A 26,709-nucleotide genomic window follows, 5' to 3' on the forward strand; every position below is an offset into this window, starting at 1 on the left:
GGGAATCATACCGAATCAGACTGATGACAGCTGGTGGTGATGTATTTGGCAATCTAATTTTAACACAAAGTAACTCAGTGATAGCGCTGCCACAAGACTGAACTCAATCCTCATGGGCCAACAGTATCACAGCTGTTTGGAGTGAATTGTGTTCTTGCTGCAGGTGTAGGGAAGGGCAGCAGTGATGTGGTTTTATCTTTGATTTCCAATTCATGTTCTGTGCCATGAAAGTGCATTAAATTATTCATCCTCTGTGGCTCACAAATATTTTAGGCCCAAAAGCCTCTTTCGGTGTACTGCTGAGCTTGGACATACACTTTGTCTGACTCCCCCAAATTGATACTGAAAGAATCTGACTAGCAGGTATCCTTAGTGCAGCCACAAGATTCTTGCCGGCTGAGCATTTGATGTAGCCACTCACTGGTCTGCACACACGCATGAAAATGATGCCAATGCTTCCCCTTTCTATCCTGCATCTAACTGGACTGGAGTACAGCAGGCTCTGCCAGGGAAGGCAGCCACAACACAGGCAGGGCACAGACATTCATTGCTTAATTTGTGTATGTGCATGTGTTTTTCCCTGTGTGCGTGTGTGTGTGGGTTTGCCTCTTGGTAAGCTTGTAAGCTAACCAAAAAGCCATAAATACTGGGTGCTTTATGTAAATATTGCACACTGTACATTGCTCTTTACTGACGATCATTTAATTCTCTGTGTTCATTATTGGCTATATTACAGCTTCCAGGCAACCGACTGTGAGAATTACTGAAAAAGAAATCAGGCAAAAGACAAAATATTGTCAGTTCACTGCTTTGTAAGCCTTTATGTTTAAATCCATAAAGAGAAATAGAGGACTATTACAGATGTCTACATTAAAATGAAACACCTCAACGGTTCAATATTTCTTAATTGCTTTATGTGCCAATTTCTCTTTTAAGAAAAACACGGCGCAGCATCACCAACTGGCCTTAGGTTTGTCTCCTGAATGAAGCTTGTTGGGGGAGGGATGAATCCCTCCCCTGTTCTGGTTTTCTGAGCCAAGTCTGCATGATGGGGGCCTGAGCCCTTGGCTTGTGCCAGGTGGCAGCTGGGAGAGAGAGCCCTCAGCCAGGCTTCGGCGGCCCCTCTCTCTGGTCCTCTGGCCACCACCGTTGCCACTCAGGGGGCTCCACACCAGCACTTCTGACCTACAGGTTGCTCAGGAGTACTGGGGTTGTAAATGGAAAAAAATATATATATTTAACAGGAGAGGAGAGATCTTTTTAGCTTACATCCTTGTTACATGTAGTTTACTACATTTAAAAACAAAAACCTCTGAAATAAAACCTAGATATGATACTGAACATTTGCTGAATTTCAAGTACGACTAGGTAAAGCAGCAGGACATTTGAATTATTGCAATTAGTCCGGAGTCTGTAATTTATTATTCATGTTGAATTAACCCTGGTAGTCGAAACTAATGCGTTTGTCTTCTCCCGGAAATGAATCTTGTAATAGGGCAGTGAATTTCGGTTTATACTCCGCAAGTGGTAGCAGGCGAATACCTATACAAGTACCTATAATTCTGTGCTCATTTGTTCAGAGCGTTCTGTAATTACAGCGCTATACTAGTTGGTGTATAGAGAACTGTGTTCAGCTTCTCCGTGTACAACTGTGAGTGGGAGTGAGCAGCTTATGTTGGAGTTATAGTTGATAAATGTTGAACTTTTACTGAAATCACTGCAACGCACGAAAACATAATACCTCTGAGGAGATGGTGCGAGGGAAGGAGAAGGAGGGTGAAATTGTCGTGCTTGTCCGGCCACTGAAGGACATGGATGAGAAAATCTATTTCAGACCAATCACAGTCGTTGCAGTCTGCGTCGTCATGACATGTAGTTACAGTTCTGGGGAGGTGCACGTTAGGATAAAGTAGGGGGCCTAGATCCATGACAGAATCATAAATTATAGCCTGAAACAGGGGAAGGACACGTGTTGGACAATGAGACCCAATAAGGACTTGGACATGGGAGTCTGCAATATTGTGAGCTGTCCAGAGTACAATGCACCCCTGTAGACTTCCAACTATAACTGTGTCAGCAGCATTTCGGATATTTGTAGGGATATAAACATCCCAGAGCTATTTGGACACTAGAAATACACTGGAAGTAACAAAAGACGTTTAAGCAAAGAGAACATCGTGCCAAAATGTATTTCTGAGACATCTGGTATGCGTGCCAACAAGTAGGTCTCTGTCCAAACAAACTGATGAATCAAATTGTAAACTATTAATGGATGGGATGCCTGTTTTTGGGACAGGGCCATGGGCTCGGTGCATACAAGCTCATACATTAACCAGGGGATCTCCATAGTGCCAGTTTAGTATTTGAAAGTGATAATGCCAAGAAATGGAAGGGCTTCTTCAAACGACAATAAGCAAACTCTCATTGCAGGGTGAATTGCTCCCGGCAGTGAGGGCTGCCTCTACCGGGACACGGACAGAAAATAATAACCACTTAAATGTTTTTAATTTAACAGTATGCTTTATGATCTTAATTTGTATAGCTAATATAATATTTTCTGGAGATTTGAGGTGCGGATCAACTCAAGACCCCTCCCACCAAAATGAAGCCAGGCAACAGCATGCACCCACTCCAGCTAATCAATCAAAGAGCTTCGTCCTTTTTTTATAGAGCACACGCACCAGTGATAAAAAAAAATACCGCCCTGTCAAGTGTAAGGTTAAACGATAAAATAGTTAATGTTCTGGACTCACAGCATATTGAAACACTGCGTATTTCCATAGAAATGCCACCTCTGCCGGGAAAGGCTATCATAGTGGTGATGGCTTATTCCACTATACCTACGTCAGTCAACCAGATAAAAGTGATCAAAGAGATGTTCCACTTCCTGTAGGCCAGCCACGACATAATGTAAGAGCAACTGTGTGATACACCGGATAAGGATCCACTGCCGCCACGGTGGATGCATGCCGAGCACACATAGTTATGCGCAGGCTACCTCCTCGGGGTGCTGCCTCCATCCAGCTAGCCGTTCACCCTTTCAAACTGACAGACAGACTTTTAACCCAAGATGGAGACACTTTACCCCCTCCGAGACGCTTCAAGAAAGATGTTTGCTGAACTCGGGCCTCGAGCCTCACACCCAGCTGCATACTAACTTTAACCTTTCGTATCACTCTGGCCCACGGTAACGGATCAGCTAAAGAAAACACACATTTATCGTTCACTCTGCAGAATTTGTCTTTCGGCAGATGGTCTCGCTAGTGCATAGTTTTTTTCTTTCTCCCTTCCACGAGGGACATTACATCACCCTTACATTACATTTTATGACGCTTTCTATCTTATCCGTCGCCTCGTAATGACCTCATACTCAACACGACTTATGAAAGCAGCATCGGATCCCACCACTGCCATTCTGGGCTCTATTTTCATTAGCATATTTGACAATAAAACTGTTACGCTTTCCTCCATTAATAATTTATCCACTCACCCCTTTAAACCAGTAACCATTTCAGTTTTACAAGTTCAGTTTTACTGAAATGGTTGCTACTTTTTTTTTTCTCTAGAGAAAATATGTTGATTCTTTCATCGCATTTTAAATAATGTAACGTTTTGAAAAAAATCTAATATGAATCCCCATGCCACCCACTTAATTAAGTTTGCTGAGAACATTAACCAAACCAGATCATGTGGGTCAAAAATGTAGCTCCTCCTTCCATTGGTAATCAATGCGGCAAGTCAATTTACAGCCGCTGGCTTTCACAACCTGAGCCAATCCATTACTGATTCAATTGTAACTCATTAAGACAGTGAGAGGTGATATTAAGGGTGACACTATCAAAAATGTAACGGCTTCATTCAATAACTTTGTTGTCAGGGAGACAGCCCGGCATCTAACATCGCACTGTACGCCATAATGAGGCGTGAGGCGCCTGGTTCACTGATTTCCTTCTGCAGCCTGAGGCTACACTTCACCCTTGCCCTGAGATAGATGTAAGAGTTCAATGACAGCAACACTTAGCTGACATCGCCAGATAGGTGTGTCAGCTCTTTTAATTTCTTTTCATAGCTCATAAAAGACTAAATGTCATCTTGAAGAAAAAAAAAAAAAAACGCTGTCTAAGCACTTGCCTCAAACAAACCTCAGAAATCCTGTCATGATTTTATAAGTACTTCTAGAAACAAAAACTAAGCACTGAGGTTTGGTAGAAGTGCGTAATCGGCTCAAACCGAGGCTGACCTTCTCCACATGTTACAAGCTGACAGGCTGCTCTGACAACATGTCTGGTTTTCTAGCCAAGACAAACCTGTGAAGCAATAGTCAATAAAAAGCACCTGAAGTACAGTTCGCCGGACACGGATGCCAATAATAACGCCAGCCTGAGCCCACTTCACAAGTTTCTTTTTGCTGACTTCTGCTTGCGCAAGATGAAACGCAGTGCTGACTGGTGCATCGTCTCCTGCTCAAGACTACACTCCCCTTCATCCAGTGCTCCGCTTCACTTTATTTACACTTTCCAACCCGGTTTCAACCGGAATCTTCATGTGGTTTCTCCAATCCCGGGTGAAGACAGACTAGCCGGGTGAGTGTGGGCCACTTTCCGTCCAGAGGATCCCCTATTGCTGAGGTGGATGATTTTTGCTGCGGTGTCAGAACAGGATGTGGGCAGAAAATCGAGCTAGAAAGGAGGCCTCACAGCTGGCGGGCTGGTTTGGTTTTAATGGTTTCCAGAAAAAGACGTAAAACAGCAATGAAAACATAGTTCAGGTCCAACCTGTGAAGGTCAAACGTTTGGCTCTGTCAAACAACGACATCCTGATGCTCATATAACGCCAACTCAGAATCTCAGAAACACCATCAGAGAGAAAGAGAGAGAGAGAAGAAGGGATTTTTTATTTTTTTTGGTTTAGTGGTGATAAAGGAAAGCGATTTACATAATCTCCCTTTGGCTGCAATTTATCATGTCCAGCTGCCATTTTGTGACCAATATCCTGCTTTCAAGCTATCTATTAAAAGAGTAAGAACACAATAGTGACATTAAGTAGAGTGAACATTTATGTCATAGTTCCTTTCTCAGCGCTCTGTTATTTTCACCTTTTCACCCCTGCTCCCTCTTGTCCTCAGACTTTACACCTCGTTCCAGTTACCTGACTCCCACACCAGGCTTGTGCACAATTCAGAATTGAATTGAGAATGACTCCTAAATTCCAATTCAATTCTTGAATTTGAATTGAATTTGAATTGATGTCAAAAACAGGATCTAGAATTACAATTCGAATTTGAATTAAAGGAAGCAGAATTGCAATTCAATACAAATTCAAAGAAATTCATATACATAAGTGAAGTGTTTAACAATGAAGCTTTACAATATATGTCAGATATGATTTCATTACATATTCTATAAATTATATTAGTTTGAACTACTTGTACAGATTACATTAACAGGAAATGTTTCCCCCCAGCAATGAATGTTAAAAGCTCTAGTCACAGAACACATAATTAAGTTTGATTTATTGGAATTGTAATTTTGTGGAACACAATGGAATGTGACTAAATATCCCAGAATGCTTTGCTTTAACCAAGTATTTAAAATGGTTGCCAAACAATTTGAGGTGGACATTTGTTTGAAAGCTTCTTTTCTACACAATTTGATGGTCAACACCGGACTTTTTAAGTTTCAGAAGTCCCTTACAACTTCAGATTACAAACGTTTATAGATTTAACACCTGTAATAACAGCAACATGGAAAATAATAGCAGGCCTAAAAAGTCATTTGTAAATATCTTGCCATACCAGCTTCCTCTGCACCTGTTGAGAGAATCTTTAGTGTTGCAGGAAAGATATTCAGACCAGAACGGTGCAGACTCAATGATAAAACATTTGAGGAGCTATTGAGAATTAGATGCAACAGTGTTGCTCAATGAGTTTTGCATTGGAATAAATGACAACTGCATTTACAACGACTTTGTGCTATTTGATTACTTTGAAATTAAAATAACATTTTGAACAAAACTAATCAAACATTGAGGGAGTAATTTATTTCAAGAATTTGATCATTATCTATATGTTGGAACAAAATGTATGTAGGGTTGAGGAGTGACTAGTTATGTGTAATGATATTATGCTATTAAATTACAAAATTAATGTAATTGTATGTGAGATTCAACACATTCTCTCTGTTGTATGACTGTGTGGAATTTCTTTGAATTGCCATGAATTTAATTCCACTTCCTGTCATTCCAACTCCAATTCAAATTCAACTTCCTGTGGGGCGGAGTCAATTCAATTCAAATTCCAACTCATGAATTGAATGGCGGCCAATTCTGAAATTCTGAATTGTGCACAAGCCTGTCCCACACACACACCTAACTTGTTCCCAATCCCTCATCAGCTCAGATGTACTACACTTCTTATCTTTTTTTTTTTTTCTTTTTTGTCAGATCATATATTTAGGTTTTTTATGTTGTTCAGCTCTTGCCATCTGACACCCGTTTGTTCCTGTTTTTTACTGCCTCTACCTGCCTGCCTACATTTCTGCCTGAATTTCCCCCATTATCTTAATAAAAAGCACTGAAATGTTCCTGCCTGCCTGGTATCTGTCTTCACTCGAATTTTTCTCCCAGCTCTCGTTGTGTGAAACGTTACAATTTATTTAACTCAGCAGCAATAAGGTAGCAGAGTTATAGATTTTATCTGTTCATCACTGGTCACCGTCCATTCAGTCAAAATCTCTTTTTTCTCTCTCTCTCTGTGACCTTTGGCATGGCTAATCAACCTAGTGCAGACCCACAACTTCCTCCCACAGTGATCGCAGATGAATTCTTGAGTGGGAGCGGATTCCTGTCAGGTTCCTGATCTGCTTTTGTGGCTTGGCGAATGGCCCCTAAATCACAGATGCTACGAGATTCAAAGTGTTCCTTTTGTGATGAGGTCGCGCCAAGAATCATGCTCCAGGACAGCTTGCACCCTGGCTGATAAATCAATGTGAGAAAGTTTCAAGTGACGACTACAGGCAGCACGTCGGTTGCACTGACCCCCAGTTGGCCGCTTCCCCTTCGCCATACGCAATCTTCTCTGGCATGCAATCCTGCCATCCAGACCATCTCAGTCAAGTTTTCCACAATCACGGCGCTAATACTGGGCATTTCTGCCTCCTCCAGCACCATCTGAAACCTGCGAAGCCCCTGTGAGGCGTCTCTGGCGGTGGATGTGGAAAAAAGTTCAGCATTTTTAAATGGCGACTACGAGCGGTCCAAGTCTCGCACGCGAACAAAAAAAAAAGATGACGTGACTCAAGCTTTATGCACTTTCAGCTTCGTCCGCAGTTGTATGCTGTTTCTGTCGGCCCCTCCGTCTGCCAAACGCCCTGCTTGCCTTGGCAGTTGCTGTAACACTAGCAGTCTGGCTTTGATGATTCAGTAGAATTAGGACAAGATTTGACTCTAAATGTTAAAGACTGAATACTTGACACCATCATGATATGTTAAAGAAGAGAAATATTTAACAATACGGTCATATACTGTAAATTCAAAACCAAAAGACCAAAAGAAAAAACACCAGCTACATCACTGCATACTTTTAAATCATTCTGAATAATATATGTAATTATATGCAACATTTTTAGACAAAAATGTACCCTGTATAGAAGAAGACAGTGCATACTGTTAAATATAGGATTTAATAAATGACTTACATGGTCAAAATATTGTACAGGCTGAAATATCCTGACTCTGCATGCCAGATTCAAAATAAATAAATAAATAAATAAATGCACCTTGAGCCTATCGGTTAAAAAAAACATAAGCGTCAAGCAGGAGACAATCATGATGATCACCAAGCCGATTCTTTCAGACATTAGAATGCCTCTGCAGATCCACAGAGGACTCTAAACGGCTCTTTCACAGGTTGAAGGGTACTTGTGCTGATCACTGAAAACATCTTAATGTGCAAAATCAAAGCGTGTCTTTAAATGTTTACTTTCGTGCGACTAGCCGAAAAGCTTTTCTGCTTTCATTCCGCTGAGTGCCACGATACCAGATTGCAAGAAAATTGAAGATGTGCGGTGTGTCGCTTGGATGAATTGTATGATCCTCTGTACAATATTTATCATCTGTGGTCATAAATGGTTAGGTTCAATAGAAGCCATAGTAGTCGGGTGATCCCAATTTGGCCACTGTCCTATCAGACTTTCTTAAATGTGAAGGAAGCTAACTTTAAGAAGGCTTATAATTAAGAAAACCTACAGACCTCTTCTACATTAATGACTACCGGTCAGCTTACTGCACATAGACACTAAACGACTGGATTTCATGCCCTGGCCTCTGCACACAGAGACACACAGGCTCTTACTTCTGCGATACTATCTCACTATCTCACTTAATTAGCTCCTAAAGGGAGTCTTCCCTGCATTAGTGTATGAACCTATCTGTGCCTTCCACTACGCTATCAACTTTTAAATAGGGTATACATTACAAACAACCTTGAGCTGTTTGCGCTTGACGATGCTTATCTGCCGCTTATCTGCTGCTGAGGTCACTGCATGAGAACAAAGTCTTTTTTTTCCCACCCAAAAAAATAAATAAAAAATAACAAATTAAATATGGCAAACAGGTAGTGCTGTGGTGTGTTCAAATTTCTCCAGCCTGTCAATTTGTCAAACCAGCAGTGTGCCGCCACGCCGGTCCGGGCCAAGTCAGCCTGCTCAATGTTAGATGGACACAAGCGATAAGAGGAGAAAGTGGAAGCATTTCAAAGAGACAATGCCACTCTAGGAATGAGCTCTGCGGAGAACAACCTCGCTCACTTGGCATTCAACGTAACAACCCTGCTACCACAAAGCAAATTAATTTCAGGCTAATTAGGCTAACAACCGGCTTTGGTGTTGAAAGAAATAAGAAATGCTATTATCATTACCGTCCATTTAGACGGAGCTACAAGGGCTTTCATTTATTCCCGGTGCAAATGGAGCAGGACAGCAGACAGAGGAGCAGGTCCCAACTTCACTTTCACAATTAGGTGAGTGAACATAAATCTATTATAATCAAATCAGTTGCCAGTTTAAATGTTGTATTCTAGCCCAGATGAGACCTTGCGAGCCAGATAATAAAACCACAGTTGCAGGGAGTTCAAGAGATAAATCTATCATTTTATTTCATGCACGGAGTTAGGTGGGCAAACTTTTCCTTGCATAGCGTGCGGTTACAACCATTGCAGAGCAATCCGCAAGTCCTTCTTTACCACACCGAGCTGGTGGCGGGACACTTGGGTGACATTGGTGGCGGTGTCACAATAGGCGACGCAGCTTTGACACTCACTGCAGCCAAACAGGATGAAAAAGTGGGGCAGCAATGACCTCTAGGATAGAAATCAGTGAATATGCAGACATTATGTCACAAAAGCATTATTTATTTGCTTTTCAAAGAGGCCCACGTGTATTTGCCCTCAATCTCTCTACCCAAATGGCACTTGTGAAAAGCTAGGGTGGAAAAGTTGATGCGTGCATATGGGGATATCTACTACTTAGGCAAAAAGAAAATGAATCTATTTAATTAATTATTATAATTAAATATCCCAGTGATTGCCCCTCCTCTGTGGATTGTGAGGTTATAAATCTTGCATCAGTGGAAATTTCAATAAGTGGCTGTCTATTTAAACCCTAAATATGCTTGGGCACTTCTCTGCAAATGAGAGTCCATCAAGAGCCTAATAGGTGAAGCGAGTTTGGTCTGCGAGAGGCTCAGTGATCCCTCATGACAGCCAGAGGGGGAAAAAAATCCTTGTGCAAAAGCCTGGCAGACGACATTCTGCACAGATCCAGATATGTTGTAATTATGTGACAGAAATCAAATTCAATGTGCTGCTCCAAAATAAATAACAAAATGAGGGAATAAACAGAGTTTCCGAGATTACTATTAGGGTGCACACTGCACTGAAGAGCTGACTGACAGCACATAACCGGTCCTATCAATTGCATCCTCATGCGATATCACAATGATCCCACGGCGGAGATAGAGGCTCGAGCACGGAGAGAGGAGGCAATACAGCTCCACTTTGGCACGGGGACGTGTGTTTTCACCTGCTGCATTGTAGGATAGCGCCGCTACGCACCTGCAGTCACACCGAGTCTATCCTGGCTGCTCAAGAATGTTCCTGAAAATGCACAAAACCTTTAACACAGGTGGCATTGTTCTTTGAGCTCTGACAGCTGGGACCAATTACAATGTGAATAAAAAAAAAAATCATAAAACGTAAAAAAAGAAAAGACGCAGACTTCTAATGATGCATGCCACTCTGCGCACAAAAAAAGAATCGAGCTGCAACCATGATCAACTCTTTGTCATTCATAAATGATGCGTTTTTGGAAACAGAGGTTCCCAGCAAACGGCACACGGCACGGGCTGCTCTGACGGCGGCCCCGGTGCCAAGTTTCATCGGACTGCGCATTCCCGGCGGCCCGGTTCCCCCCGCTTACCTTTCTCCTCGTCCGACACCGTCGAGGGCTCGGCGCACGGAAATAATCCCGAGAATAGAGCTAGAAAGGCGAGTAGAAAAAACTCCGACATGTTTTCGGAGAGCGGGCTATAAAGAGCCACGGTGCTTCTCCTGCTCCTGGTCCTGATCCCGGTCCGGGTCCAGTCTCCCCCCTCCACCGCCACCCGGTAGTCGAGCGCCGTTACTCGGTGATGTCCAGCGGAACCAGTGTGCAGAACGGTGCAGCGCTCCCCCGGCTCCCCGACACATGCACGCCGCCGCTCTTTACAGTGAGCAGACGCACCGGAGACAGCAGGAGAGATGAGAGTCAGAGGCAGGGGGGACAGAGGGAAGGAGGGGTGGGAGTGCAGGAGGATAAAGAATGAGTACGTTTCCTGTCTTTTCTCAATGATTAAATGCAGCCAAGGTGGCGCAGCTCGCATGGAATTAATCAAATTGGTTAGCTGTATAGTATTGGAGGGTGGAAGGTGTCAGCCGGAGGTCCGGGGGTTGCAGAGGGGGGTCTTCAAGAGAGAGGAAAAAGTCAGAGAACGTAGGAAGGGGAATGAGTAATCTCAGCTCTCACCACCGTCTCCAATATAGCTACAAAGACAGTTATACAAAACCCTATCCTGCAGTTTGTGTGAAAATAGACACCACTCAGACTTGTTCACACACATTTAAAGGACAAAATCTAACCATTAGGCAAACTCAGAGAACACTGCAGTCAGGTGTTATTTAGCAGTGACGTTCATGAACTTTTGCTGTGATGTAGCAGCACTTCATGAGGTGATTTTATAGCCACTTTGTGAAGACACTGTCAGATGTGTACTAAGAGCATACAAGAGCACAGCATATACAAACTCATCCCTGTCATTACCTCATGTCTTTTTCGTGCAGTACTTGGTGCAGCTCCTATTGGAGTTTGTTTTATTCATGATATCCATGAATGTCAATATTCAGCCTCCTTACCACCTCAGCTCTCTATTTACACTAGTTGTTTTTTTTCAACTTTCGGTTGATGCAATATGGAAATATTTGTACCATATTGTATTTACTTTTATATAGTTTCTCTTGTCTACCTTATTCTATTTTTTTGATATCTTTTTCTGTCTTGCACCGTTGTTCCCTGCTGCTGTAACACCCTAATTTCCCCACGGGGAGGAATAAAGTCCTATCTTATATTATCTCTTCTCTTATCTCATAAAGGTGAAACTGTGTGGAGAATAACTGGTAGCTTAGTATACAGTATGCTGTAATGTTGCTTATTGTCATTCACTTATGTCCCTGTCTTTTGTACGTGTGTGTTTATTTAAAATTATTATTTTGTTTTTTCATTCTTGGACTGAGGGAAAATAACAAGCACAGCGTGGAAAATTAACTTGAAAGCCTTTTGACTGAAAGGATGTAGACTGCTGAGCTAAACCTCCGTTTGGTCCGACACTGCGCTCCCCTCTTACTCTGTTCTGGTGACTGTTTTAACTGTGAAATAATGGTCAGCCTTGCTGAAACGATAATGATAAAAGAATTACTTTGCAGGAAATACACATTCAGCACACGCTGGATTTCTTTGCGAAAATGAAAATCCTAATTACGCTCCTGCAGGTTAAGAAGTCATAGAGAAAAACAGACTTTAAAAAATAAAATCTTCATTGACTAACAGCTTCATTGACTAGGAGCAAAAGAGAAGAGTCATCATCCACAGGCAGAAAAAGAAAATCACCAACACAACCACAATACTAGCAAACATTAAATAATATAATCTCTAAATAGTCTGAATTTATTCATGAGCTGTGATGTTAAGGTTAGTGAGCTGTTATCCACCTTGCTACCGTGCTACTGTTTCCTTGCCAGCCCAAGTGGAAGCGGTGGCAGGATGTTCAGTGCTGTTTCGTACGGGTGCCGAGTGTGGGAGACTTTCAGAAGAGCACGGTGGCACAGCATCGTGAAGAAGAAAGCGCAAAGAATATGTAAATATCGGTGACGGTGATCTTTCCGCACAAGTCAAATGTAGAGGTGGCATTGTTTTCACCAGAGGAGTAAATCAGTTTGTGTGGTGGTAGGTACATGACAGTACAAGCTTGCTGGCATGCATGATTACACTTTAGGAGGTACTTATAACGTGCCCCAAACTCAAGCAAAGAAGAAAGATAGACTGCAAATAAAAAAGCAAATCTGTTACCGGTTCCCAGCAAGAACCAGATGCCTGTTGGATGTGAATGGAGTATCATGCGTGTATTAAACAGAAAACAAACATTCGTGTCACTTTCATGACAAAGCAGAAGTTCAAAGCCTCTACTTGGAAAAGGCACCTGTACACAGAAGAGCTGGGAATTTCTAATAAAAGAATAAAATGGCAGAAAAGGAGTTCAATAGGTTATTGTTATAAAAGAACCAGTTCTCTGTTGGTAAAAAAAACCCTGACCCAGTTTCCAATTCCATTCATGTGCTTGGAAATTACATTCACCAATGGCAATTATTCTGCAAACTCAATGTAATAACAATATTGTACTTTAGAAAGCTCAAGAGCTTCTACTAAACTGGCATCGAGGTGACTTGGTTTTGCGTCAGCAGCCTCGAACTGGTTAGGTTCATCTGAAGTTTACGGCAGCCTCATAATGACAACCCACACTGTGGACTGCCTATGACTTGGTCAAAAGGTACTGCGGCTAAAATTCCTCTAAAAACTCTCTGAACCTTGTGCATCCTTTGTCAGCCCAGAGTCCCCTCTGCCCACAAAATGTTAGTGGGGGGATTTCAGTCTGTTCGGAAATCAATGTCCGGTGAAGATTTGCCGGGGCCATCGAATCATTTGGGCGTTCTCTATGTGGTGATGGACATTTTGTTTACAACAAAATAGCTGCCATCAGAGAGGCGAGATAAATAACCTTAAATAACTTTAAAAGGCAAACAGTTAACAGAGATCAAGGCATTTGTCCAGGCGACACATACTTCATGGCTGAGATTGGTTGTAGGGCTATCCAATTGCATGTAGATATAATTTTTTTTTCTATGCATATCCAAATGGCCTGTTACCAGACTCAAATTCGGACAAGAATTAAGTCTGGCTACGCCAAGCTACAGTGCTTCAGCAAAGAGAAGAGACCATTGGCTAGTAATAGATCTAATACTAATAGATAAAGACTAGTGTTAATGAAGTCAGCAAGTGTAGTCTGTGTTAATAACTACGTCTTTATGTAGTGGCTCACAGAAACTGAAAGCTGGTTCAATACTACCTCTGTTCACTCATCCTCTTTAAAGTTTCTTATAAATGCATAAGATATCAGAAGACAAATTTACTCCCAGACGTACCAAGCAGTTAGCGCCGCTCAGACATCGTCCTGTCCCACCGTTGCACATTCATTAAGCAAAACATAGTTAAAGGTGACAAAAGAATGTATGTTTGAATGTTAACGTTACTGACTTCCGCGCGAAAAATCTGTCTGTCGTGTTTTATTATTGAGCTGTCAAAAAGAGTGATTAGTCTTCAAGGACATTCCACTCCGAGCCCCTGCCAGCTCTCAATGACAGCGTTGCACTGTTTTCTGCCTCTCAAAAACGAGTACGAAAAAAAAAAACACAAATGAATAATTTCATGAGGCTTTCAATTTTTTTCTTTTCCTTTGAACGCTGGGAATAGTCTGCGTTTTTCCATAGTGCAATCACAGCGGCAACATTTTCGACTGAGCTGCTTCAACTTTTTCCTGGCCGATTATAGAGTGCTCCACTTGTGTTCTGAATGATTCATATGTGCTAACACCACAGCCGCCTTAGCTGGGAATACGGTGCTCATCTGCCTCTTCTTTTCTCCTTCCCCCTTAATTAGCAAAAGTCATCCACCTCTGCACAATCGCGTCGGCTTAAATTTAACGCCCTTGTGGCGAATTTGAAGCAAAGGAGGCGTGCACCTGTCAATAGGAGTAATGCTCAGTGTGGACGAGCAGGGCTGGCTTGAGTGCAGATGTGTCAGGGAGGATCAAGAGCTAGTGGCGCTCGCACCACTGAATGGCACAGGCTGGGACGGACTAATAGGCCACTCATGCATTGCGTGTCACTCACTCGCAGTGCAGGTCCTGACATACGGGGCTGGATGGGGCCCCTCCGCCTGTCACAAGTACACACGGACATGTAGCTACACGGCCGCGCTGCCCACCGCCAGCGTGACATCAGGGCCTGTGTGAAGTGACTCTCTGTGGGTCGTTTTTTAGCACCGTGCCCTTGGAGCTCCTCTCACTGACTGACGTGAGTGATGGCGCCGCCGCTCGCCGCGCCAGTCCTCACACTGCATTCGTCTGCGCTTAGCCTCTCTTTGCTTTGGATGGCGATACCATTCTCCAGCAAATTAGCAGAAGCCATTGACCCCGCTTGACCCTGTCATATTTGCAGCCTCATTATCGGGCTAATATCGCCTGCGTTGTGGGTTTTGCCTCAGATTATAGCCTCAGCATTTTCCCAAGCTGGGTAAGATTCAACTCAGAAGTCTAAAGCCATTTTAGAAAAACGAGGAACGAGCGACAAATCTAGCCTGACGTGCGTTTTCTTTCTTTTGATAGTTATAAGTCGGAGAAGCAGGAAGCGCGCTGAATGCTTGTTGGTTCCGTCTTGTCGATGAGGGCGAGCGCAGTCCTCTGACATGAGGATACACGGGTGGCTCCTCAGGGTCTCAGTGCTTGTTAATCAAACAGTGGGATGACAGGCCATTTGCTGCATGAATCACTGCACACTCATCACGCTGAAAATGACTTGCAGTTTCTGAAAAGGCAAATGCAAATTGCACCTTTGTTGCACTCAGGGTAGTGAGTCAGGGTAATGTGAGGGGAGAGCTGTTTCGTGTGTGTGTGTGTGTGTGTGTGTGTGTGTGTGTTTCAGCGGGATACACTGCCATCCAGCTGATTTAGGAATCTCAATCGCAGTCAGTAAGCCACAACTTAAACAGCGGCATGCTTTTGTTTATCCTCTACGCCAATATGAAGGTTTCCATCTGTGCTAAACATCGGGTCTTTGCTTAACTCGGCAGTCCATCCGCAGCAAATTTTAATGCGGTGAAACGCGGTATCATCTAATAGCCGGCCGCTCCTCAGTGCACATGCACCGCACGTCTCACGGGAGATGAACGGCGTGTGCGTTTAATTCTCACAAATTTCTGAGCCGCTGTGATGCCATTTCCTGAGCTTGTACTAAGCTGTTTGTGGAGCAGTTTCAACAAAGCAATTTCAAGTTAATTGCCTTTGTGTGAGAAGTGAAAAAAAAGAAAAGAAAGTAGGCTCATACAATCTGTATTTATTCATGAGTGAAGGAGAAACCCCTGGTCCTGTAAGGGATGAAGGGATGAATAGCAGGACACCAAAACTATTTTGAAAGTACTGTATCTTTTTTTTTTTCTCGTGTTATTAGTTTTTGTTCAAATTCATTTTTTTTTTAAATTATACCAACACGCTTTATCAACCTCAAGGGAAAACAAACAAGATGAAACGGGCTCGCACACATTCAGGCTCGTTTCTGTTGCAGGCGATGCACTGATGTCTAACTTACTACTGCCATCTAGGGATACATAAGAATCCTGATCAAGTGAAGCTGCTCGTGTGCATTATGTTCACATCAGTAGTACTAGATGATCTGAATTACAAGTGTAAAATTACAAAAAAAAAAAAAGGTCAATAAGCGCACTCAGTGTGACCTTGTGTTCCAAAATAAAACCTTCCGTAATGAAAAAGTGAGGCCGGTTGCTTCATTATTAGATATTCTGTTGGCAAAAAAAATAAAAAAATAAAAAATACCAAAAATAAATGTTGCCTGTCTGCCTAAATGTGACAGAGTATTGTTTCTTTGCATTATTTTCTACTGATTCCCAGTGGACAGCGAGGTTGGAGGAGCCACAGCACAGACGGAGCGGCTCGCCATCACTCTCCTCACACAACTGGAACCCACTCCCACTGAATAATGAACTCAATCTCAGCTCTGCCTCGGGGTGGGGTGGTGATGGTGGTGGTGGTGATGGTGGGGGGCCTTGGAGCCGCCCTCAGCTTAGTGCAAGGCTTTGTTGCTCGTGTGCGCGTGCACACCTCACGCCCTCACACATCTACGCTTGCTGTCATTCTTTCCTGCCACAGCTAGCTCTGTGAAAAAAGCTCCACTGATTGGCAGAAAAAAGAAGAGACAGGGAGAGAGAGAGAGTGAGAGAGAGAGAGAGAGAGAGAGAGAGAGAGAGAGAGAGAGGGAGCCGGCAGACATAGAAGGATGGTTTCAGCATGGAGGGAGACAGGGAGGAGGCGGTGGAAAGGTGGGGAGGTCTGTGTGAGCTGGAGGGGTTCAATAGCATTTTCCCAGCAGGTTGACCTCCACTCCCCCCCACCCCAGTACCTCTGAGAGTCCAAGTCAAGGGTTGCTACTGAGGATAGGGAAGAAGGGGCTTCAGTTGTGTGGTGGTGAGGATGCGAGGGGCTGTGGATGAAAGATACAGCCGCTGGATGCCCAGCTAATGAACGGCCCCGCGTCCCATGGCTGATTGAGATTTAAGAGGTGTGGGCAGGTAGAGCTGAAGGGGGTCAGCGGCAGTGGTGAGTCAGGCTGACCTTTCAGAAAGCCCTTCACCTCAACCAGCCTCCACGCAGAGCCCATTAACCACAGAGATGCAGCATGTTTTGATAAGATCCACCGTAATTACCGAAGACACTAATGAAATTTGTGGGCGTGTAGTATAGCTCAAAAACATCGCCCACGACTTCAAAACACATAGTCCGAGTGCGAATCTGTTCACAGAGCACGAACGGTCTGTTTGTGAGTGTTTGATGGTTCCGTTTAGAGTCCTGTGTTTACCTTCTTTCTTTTTTTCCCCCGCCTCTTGGTGTGCAGCCATCCTGTGTCTCTAACTCGCAGCGACAGATCTACTTCACGGTGCTTCTTTTCACAAGCTGTGGCGGCGGGCCAGCACAGGAACACACATATATACCCCACACATCTCCTCAGTAACATCTAAATAGGTAATTATCTGACTTGTAGGATCGGAGAGGCTGCAGCCAGTGTGCTCCGCGTGATCAGCCTAAATCTAAAGCCTCTACTCAGGAAAGGAATATTAATTGCCTTTTCCGAGTCGACAGGCTGCAAGGGAAAGACAGCACTGGGGGGGGGGGGCTACCAACTTCCAACCAAGGTTAGTGAATAGCGCCATTGTTGCCGTCTCCTTGTTAGACGGACCAGCGCGCCAATAACGTCGGCAGTTATGTCTGGTTCAGCACTGGTTTTGTGTTGTACCTGCAAAGACATGACATATTTGCTCAGCCCTGAATGGAAGAGGGATAGAGAACCGATGAAAGAGAGAAAACAGGAGGAAGTGGGGGGGTGGGGGGGGGGCATTTGCAAGGTTTTTGAAGGGGAAGTTACCAGGAGAGGGGATAATCCATTATCCTGCAGGTTTTTTATCATACCTGTGTGAAGGGTCAGAAATTGGTTTCCCCTGATCAGCGAGGAAAATCAAATGTAATAGTGAACTGGAAATGTTGGAGAATATTAGTTGTGCAGCAGGAACAGCATCTTCCCTTTTTCCCTCCTTTGCCTGCCCTCATTGATATGCACCATGGTTCCATGCTGATAATTGCCTGCTGAGCTCCAGATCAATTCTGTAATTTGCTATCAAAACTCCATGATGTCATGCGTGTGCAGCCTTATCAGACTTAGGTTTAAAAAAAATAAAAATAAAAAATCTATAATAAGCCGGGACGAGGGAGAGAGTGAACAGCAAAAAGCAATAAACGACCAGAGTAAATGAGAAAGTGAAGCTTCCTCGATTAAAATGATCACAGATTGGAGTTGTTAAATATGTGAGTCATAACGACAGAAACAATGTAAGTACAGCTGAAGCCTGAAAGTAATATTCAATTTAGTTCAATTCAATAGTATTTATTATGTATGTATCTATGTAATAAATATATAAATCATCACATACAATCCAAGTCTTCTCAAGATGCTTTACGGAACCCAGAGCCTGAAAACCCGAGGGCAAGCAAGGTGATGGTTGCAAGTAAAGTAACCTTGAGAAGAACTCATATGGCGGGACTGGTCTGCTTGAAGCCGGCAGGATGGAGGCACACAAACAGGAAAGGGAGGTAAGGAAGAAAAGAGGGGAGGGGAGAAGAGGAGGAGAAGAGAACAGCAGAAGCAGAGCAGAGAAGAAATGAAGTGCATCCATGCAAAGCGTACCATACATGTGGCATGTAAACAATATACAAGCAAGAGTGCATGATTCTGGGTGATGCATGATGCATGGGAGAGTAGTTTTGGATCAGCTACCTGACAAGTAGTTAATTCAGACAGTTCAATGTAGAAGGCTTAAGTGCCGTTTATACCTCTGCCAGACTGGACACTAGTACCCTACGCACGTAACCTACGCCAGTGCATCAGTCTGGCTCGCTCTGTCAAAAACACCACCCAAACACTAGTCGGCGCTGTGTCTTTTTTGCCAGTCGGTTTAATTTTTGTTTCTACTTCCTGCTTCACTTTCAACAATGGTGACTGAAACTTTTGCCGAAATTTCACCCAAAATGAGTCATACAAATATCTGTATCTCTGAACCTCCTCAATTAACCTTTATTCGATGTGTTCCATCTTTATTGATCCAAAACAATCAATTCGAAAATTCAGACTGAGAAGCAGCCAGACATACTAAAGAGGAAACACACTACCACCAAATGGGCCAATCACAGCTGTTGCGGTCTGCGTGGCCATGACGCATAGTAACACTGGTGCACGTCAGGCTACAGCGCTGGGGTCTGCGTCTGGGTAGGGTCTGGGCTGACGCCATACAAATTGACACAAAGGTATAAATCACACATTAGTGGGTATACAGGATGATCATAAAGTTGCTGGTAGCGTATTTTACGACTATATGAAGTGCCACATGTAGACGGGACAATTAAGTGTAACATTTAGGTTGATAACTGTAGGCAGTTGAGCAGACTGGTGGATCAAGGATGAGAATCTCAGAGCACCTCCGCGGATCACTAACATGCAGCTCCAGGACAGGAGACGGCCACAGGAAGGTGGGTGAGAGAAGGTTGCAGGTCGCTTCAGGCCACCTTGTTGGCTATATAGCTTCAAGCTGCGCTTGGTAATTTTTAAATGTAATTAATTTGATATTGCCTTCTCCCCAGTTCCTATTTCTCTTCCTCTGCAACTGTGCAACCGTAGGTAATAAGGCCTACAGGGACAGGAGTGACACAGAGAGTATAGCTTTACATTAATGTGACAAGCTAAAAGACAGTAATGAATGAAATAAAGCCAGCGCTTGCCAAGGGGAGACGGGCGATTAGGAGAGGGCTTCCCTTATGACCCGTGATCGTTTCTGTTCTGACAGGAGTTCACTTCTGAATTATAACTGTTGGATTTTAGTGCTTTGGTAGGACTCCAGCAATAACTAAGGCAGCTGCTTAATTCATGACGGTCAATTACACCCACTCACTCTTGAGTCTGACATTGTTTATTCATGTCTTTCAATCACAACTGGCAGTAACTGGAGTTATTAGCTTGACTTAAACTTACAACCCTGACAAATGATGCACACAGAGTTTTGAATAATCCCCAATACTGATGTGATGGCGAAACTGAATACAACAGGGTTTGGCACCAGTATAACTACTGTTACCTACTATTAACTACTATCTAGTCTAGAGTCTTAAGACTATTTGTTCCAGGTTATATAACGTTCTCTCCAGAAAAAAAAAGGCCTCAGACATTTACCCTCAACATAGAGCAACACAGTCTCAACTTTCTCCATGGGATCCTCCGATTCTGAAGATCACCTTCCATCTACACACACATCCACACTCATCCCTCCTCTTCGATCTCTCTCATTCCTTCCCTATGACCCCTCTCCTCCCTCCATCTGTTTCCTTCAGGTCCTGTCAAGCAATGAACTTGAACCTTGCATAAATTAAGGCATGGTCTTTGTTAGCGAACAAGTGTTCATTATAAAACCAGATAGACAGTTGCTGAATACTAGCAAAACTTGGTAAAATGACATTTTCAGAGCTGAAATTTTGTCATCAAACCACAGTTGTTACTAATACCAATCCAAGTGGCTCCAGTGTATTAAAGTTTCCCATGACAGTGTGAAATTACGAGGACCTTGAAGCCAAAACAGCACAATGAACTATCTCCATTATTCATTTCACTATCTGCAGAGTTTCTTAGTGTGACATGTCAAAATGTCCTCACTGAAAAAAGGCCCTTAGACTGACATAACCAAGAACACAACAGAAGCACAGGGCATGCAAATTTTTGTCCGGTGCATTCAGATCTTAATTTTACAATCAGTAAACCCAACTGGACTTCCAATTGATCACACTGATCTGCACTTTGAAATAAGATGAGCTATTACTGTATGTGGAATTGCTTGTACTACCTGATATGCTGCTGCCATGTGGCGCATATAGCACAGCATGCACTAAAATAAGACATACAAAACAGGACATACATTTTAACTTTATTGACTGACCTTAAATAATCAACAGTGCTGCCTAGCTAACCTGCCGTTACTCTTGAGGAGCCTTTTCAGTAACATTTTCTTGTTCAATTTTCTCTGAAAGCAACAGTGTACCACTTAGCAAATTAAAGATACACAAGACCTTTTCGACTTTGTCTCTTAGATCCATAAGAATCGGAACAAATACAACTAAATAAATGGACTAAGTACATGCCCTCTGTAAGCTTGATGTCCCTGCATTCAAGTTGACCAAACTAAGAAACCTGAACCAAAAAAATAAATGAATAAATAAAAAGAGAGAAAATTATATAGTTTTAAGGCATCCCACCCTATCATGTACAACAGAACTAATGGGAAAGGGAGTAAGAGAAAACACCAGTATGGGTGTAGCCATGGGGCGTGTTGTGCAAGTTTACTGAACATGCTTTTTCTTGCATGCCTTTTTTTTTTTTCTTACTCTGTTGCAAACAGATGTTGATTCGGTCACAGTGCAAATGCACCGTGTTGTGTGGCGCCTGAGGAGCAACACCTAGCAAGCAACATGCATGGAAAGCGTAGCTGGCAATACACACGACGCAGCTAGCTCAAGCTAGTTCATTTGAACACTTGAAGGAGGTTTATTTATGAGTCAGTACACAATGAGACTCAAAACCTGTCTGAAGCATCTGGAAAAGTACAAACAGCTGAACAGCAAGCGCGTCGGCAACTAACCAATCAATAAAGCACACTCGGTTGAAGCATTCCCAAAGCATCCCATCAGCCTTGGTAAATATATTTGAGTGAATGATGACCTGCTGCAACCAGTATGACTATGAGACAACATTTTTTTGTTTTGTTTTGTTTTGTTTTGTGTTTTTTTTAAGAGCAATCTCTGTTTACGGTTATATAGCATGCATTATGTAGAAACACATTTGAGGGCTAAGAGGTTTTTACTGAAGGATAACAAAAATGAAAAAAAGAACATGAAGTAGTTCATTTGAATCTATGTGAAATGTATTTTGAGCTAGCTTTTGAAGCTGCTGTTCAGTCATGGACGACTCAAAAAAGACAGTTTGCGGCTGCTGAATAAAACAGAAACATGGCTACAATTGCAGATTTTTGATGTTGATACTAAAATAAAAACTTCTTTGGAGCCTTTGCCTACTGTTAGGACTACAACACATAAACTAGTAGGATGCTAGTATTTTAAGTTTCTCTTGCTACAAGCAGTAGCTGCTAAATTATACAGGTTTGCTGAAGATCCCCTACGCTGAGATTGGTTCACCAAGGTTTATCTCAACAATAACATTGTTTCTACATCTGCAGCACTTCTGCCTCCCAGGAATGTGTGTATGACTGAAACTGCAAGCTTCAATTGGATTGCATCATTGCTCCCAGCTAGGATGCATCTACAGACAAGCGCCGATCTATTCTGTGAAATCCATGTGAAGCCTGAATAAATAAAAAAAAATCATGACAAGGAACGTGATCTCTATGTTGCATCAGTAGTGGCATACACAGCTGATCATTCACGGAGGCTTTCTCTGCAGATGACTGCTTGCACTGCAAGCTTCCAGCTCGGCCATCAAGACCCTGCCTGGCTGTCTCCTCTTCCTGTTGTTTATTTTGCATGAGTTGAGTTGATAGCATTTATGGAAGCTGACAGATAGTGGTTGTGGCTTGCCGCCTTGCCTAATGGCCTACTATGATTGATGGATAGCTGGGGAAAAAAAAAGAAAAAGTCAAGCATGTCTAGTGTTTCCGCTCCTCATTCTATTTCACTCTTGATGTTCGCCCTTTTACTCAACAATGATCAAGGCTGATAGGTCAAAAATAACTACTTTCTTCGTTAGAGGCTTATTTTTCGTCACGTGCCAGAAGGATCTTTCACTTGTGCACTGTTTTTCAGTACACACACATCAGATGATCTCTCATTGTGCAGATTTGCTTCTGTTAATAACACGACCTGGGAAAGAGAATGGTTGGTTTGCTCAAATCAAACCTCCTCCATGTTTGTCTGTTTCTTTTAATAGTTCCCCTCCCTGTACTTCTCTCTGAGACTGAGGTCAGACAAAACCGGTCTTGACAAGACGCAGTTGAAACTAAACAACTCCTTCTGAGAAAATGCTTGTCATGGTGAAGCTGTGCAGACAAGACAACAAGAAAAGAAAGGAAGATGAGAGACCGAAAAGCACCTTTTGTCATTTTATAATAGGCACAGATCTGCACAGAGCAGTTCACTAACATCATAATTGCAAGCAAATAGTACAATTGTTTCTTGATTAATGGTTCAGAAGTGAATGTGTGTACAGTGAGTTACCATTTCCATATTATTTTGGAGAAAACCCTAATGTATAACTGCGTAAATGGAATGATTGTGGAAGCTTGGTCTGCCTTGTTTCCCAGTTCTGGGGTTACACTCAGGTCTGCCGTCAGGGGGTGGCCACAGACGTACGCAGGGCCTGGAGGTGTTAAGGCCCTCTGCACCCCTAATAGCCTTGTGGTGTCTGACAAGATATATGAGTGCTGAGGCGGTGTGGATACAAGGCACGGCTGAAGAGGTCTAGGGAGTCGCCAATCTCTTCAGCAACAGAAGCCCACCACGTCTCATTCATTTATTTTTTTTAAAAAATAAAATTTCTTGAAATCAACTGTTTATCTTAGTCGCTTTAATCTTACGTTACAGCCAGTAGACTTTAAGCTTTTGAAAACCAAAATTTCCACATATGATTTTTCTTTTGTATTATATGTGATACATCGGGCAATTATGGCAAATTACATACCACATTTTTTATATATATTCTTAAAACAAAGAACTGTCGGAACATATGGGACATTTCTTTTGGCTGGTTTGATCCTTTTGTCTTTGTATTTATTTATTTCTTATGTACAGCACTGTTTTACTTTGGTGGTTCGAAAAATGCTTTTTAAATGGAGTCGGATTGAATTGGATTTTGTTGTGGCAGGGAAAAAAAAACTGTTTCAATTTTTGTTCAGGCAAAGATGGACTGACAAACAAATGTCAGCTTTCAGACCTAATGGTGCTCTCAGGGTTAAAGCTTCTGTCATGCTCGTCTGTTACCTCATTTTGCGTTGCAAGGAACAACATGTATTCACAAAACCAGTTTTAGGATTTTTTTTACTGACTGTTTGCAAACCTTTCAAATCAAGATCAGATTTGAATTAGAAAATCTATTTTTTAACCCAGGCCCATATTTTATTTTATTTTTTATAGGTTATGATCATTTCATTATTAGTGAAAATTGAGGACGACAAAAGACAGTAATTACCAAGTTGCCATAAATGTTTGTGAAAATGGTTGAAACTCTTGGCCAGGCAGATGAGCAGAACACAAAATTACACTGCTGCTGACAAAATGACTTTGGCAATAGATTTTTGCAATTTTTCAAAGTTCCTTTTTTGTGTTTTTGATAAAGGACAGATCTTAGTGGACCACCATTCTCCTAGTTTGTTACCCAGATGGAGGAAATAAAGGATTTGCTGTTGCTTCTAACTTTCTCTTTGAGTGATTACTTTACATGCTAATATAGCCAAGATCACAGCCCAGCTGTTTCCTTTAACTTACGGGTATGGTAATTTTGTCAGACAGCGTCATGGTTACAAAATCTGGATTTTTATCAGTGCAGAGCAGCAGCTTGGAAAGCACTTGCTGTTTAACATTAAGTCTTAATGGACTGAGTTCCAGTCACTATTTCACACTGATTCTGTTGTCTGACAACAGAAACAGAAAAATATATCAGTAAGAACAGCTTTATTGGGGATTCAGCTGCATTAAAATGGAATATATTTGGAAATGCTTGTCAGAGACTCCATCTGTGACACTGCAATAATTGCCAGAAGCTTTTTTGTGTTGGAGCTAAATGTGGGTGGTGAGGGTGTTGAAGTGGGTGTGGAGGAAGGGCCTGAATTGGAAAACTTTGTACCCCTGTGTATATTTTCTAACGGCTGGCTAGCTCACACCTACAAAAAGTGAATCATATCATATGTTTGTGGGTTTACAGGTTATTTTTAAAAAAATGAAGCTTGGTTCTCAACTAGTGCACCCACGATGTAGTATTCTACCACTGACTGAGGCAAGTCCTAGATGCGATCCTCATCTAGAGTAGCAGCTGGAGGTTTACACTCTAGCAATCCCAGCCAATGTTAACTTTGGTTCTACTCCTTAAAAGCTTGTCTCTTTTTATTTTAAAGAAGAACATGAACAGTTGAGTAAGTTAAGCAGGATATGACAGAACAAAATAGCAGTCTTCCATGTTGTAATACCGATGTGCTCTGAACTGCAATAACAGAATAATGCTGCTTCTTTCTTTCAGTGTCAAGGATTAACAGGATTTTTTTTTTTTTATTTGCGAGACACCTGCTTTCAGGCTTCATGCTCTCGCTATCACACCGCCCACACGTCTCCTATGAAGCCGCAAAGTCACTCCTTAATGAAACATATCCAGTAGCTGTGTACTATAGGTTAACTGAGCTTAATGCTTTTAATGCCATATTTCAACTCTGCGATTGGTCCATAAACAGTGTAAAAATGCCAACACTTCAGTATTTGTTTCTAGCTGACAACTCTTTGACATAATTTAGTTTTTATGAGGTATCTATCTCCATCACAATGCTGCATTAAGTCCAATAATTATTTGTCATTATTAGTAATCCTGTGGCAGTAATATGCTCCAACGACTTAATGTACGTTTCAACATATTAGACAGGTAAGGTGTAACACAGACTTTATTCAGTCAAAAGGTTAAGTTAACTCTACTTCCATGTCTAAGCAGATTTTTAATATACAGAATGTAGTGAAGTCTATGATGAAATTGAATTAAATATGTATTTTTTTAGTTAAACTGAAGAAATCATGCAACATGTAGGTCAAAATATTAAATAATCCCAGTGGTCGCAATTAAGAGCTTGGTGTAACAACAATCAACTGAAGCTCAATTCAACTATAGGCTTGTGGTGGACTACCAGAAGAACAATAAACCAACAAAGTGACCGTCTCCTAGGTGGATGACAACCAAGGGAGAGGAGAGTGGATTTCTACTGTATGAGAGTTTGTCATAATGAAAATGTGAAGTCCTGAGCCTTATTTTATAAAGTCACAGTTACTTTTGAACACCAATTTTTACAGTATGCTCAACAAATCCCTGTGTTAAAGTGTGTATTTGTGCAAGATTTGATGAAATTCCTTACAAAAATCACTACTGAGATGTTCACAAGAGCAGGATGGATATACTGTATATGCGTGGATGGACTCACAACCGGAAAACATAATTAAACTACACTTAATTTACTGAGCCTGAAGAACAGCCTCCTCACTGCAGCAAAAGTCAGTAAATCATCATTAGCAAGATTCCTTTTAGTTTAAAATATATCATGTCCTTCTTTATTTTTGTTGACAGATTCAGACCTCCGGGGCATGGATGATACCAGTCCTCCACAAATCTGTGGAGAGATGTCCTGCCATTCTTTGCGGGTGATTCTTTTCATCTTCTCTTTGCTGGAGGGGTTCTGTTGCTCTAATTTCCGCTTTAAATTCTCCAGGTGTCCTGTTGGATTCAGGTCAGTGGACCTGCTTGGCCAGGTCATAGTTTTCCATTTTTTCTTCTTTGAAAACTCTTACGTGGTTGTTGTAGTGTGTCACGGACTTATTGGAAAACTACTTCCCTGCCAAGCCATCTTTTCTTTCGTTTTTTTGGGTGTACAAACGATTTTATTTTGCTTTCATCTGACCGAAGAATGTGCCACTAATGGTCCATGCAATGTC

General features: G+C 42.2%; 1 protein-coding gene across 1 annotated transcript in view; it reads right to left on the reverse strand.

Moving 5' to 3' along the window:
• The window catches only part of lrp1bb (low density lipoprotein receptor-related protein 1Bb), a gene marked incomplete at its 5' end in the record, with an annotated part of 267,322 nt that extends 256,759 nt beyond the window's left edge, over positions 1–10,563 (reverse strand). Inside the window, one exon of the mRNA XM_084544895.1 lies at positions 10,473–10,563. Within this exon, the coding sequence (XP_084401021.1) occupies positions 10,473–10,563 (91 nt within the window). The remainder of the gene's footprint in view (positions 1–10,472) is intronic.
• Between the last annotated feature and the right edge of the window lie 16,146 nt (positions 10,564–26,709).

This window comes from Chelon labrosus, assembly GCF_963514085.1.
Source record: "Chelon labrosus genome assembly, chromosome: 5".
In the NCBI taxonomy this organism is placed as follows: domain Eukaryota; kingdom Metazoa; phylum Chordata; class Actinopteri; order Mugiliformes; family Mugilidae; genus Chelon; species Chelon labrosus.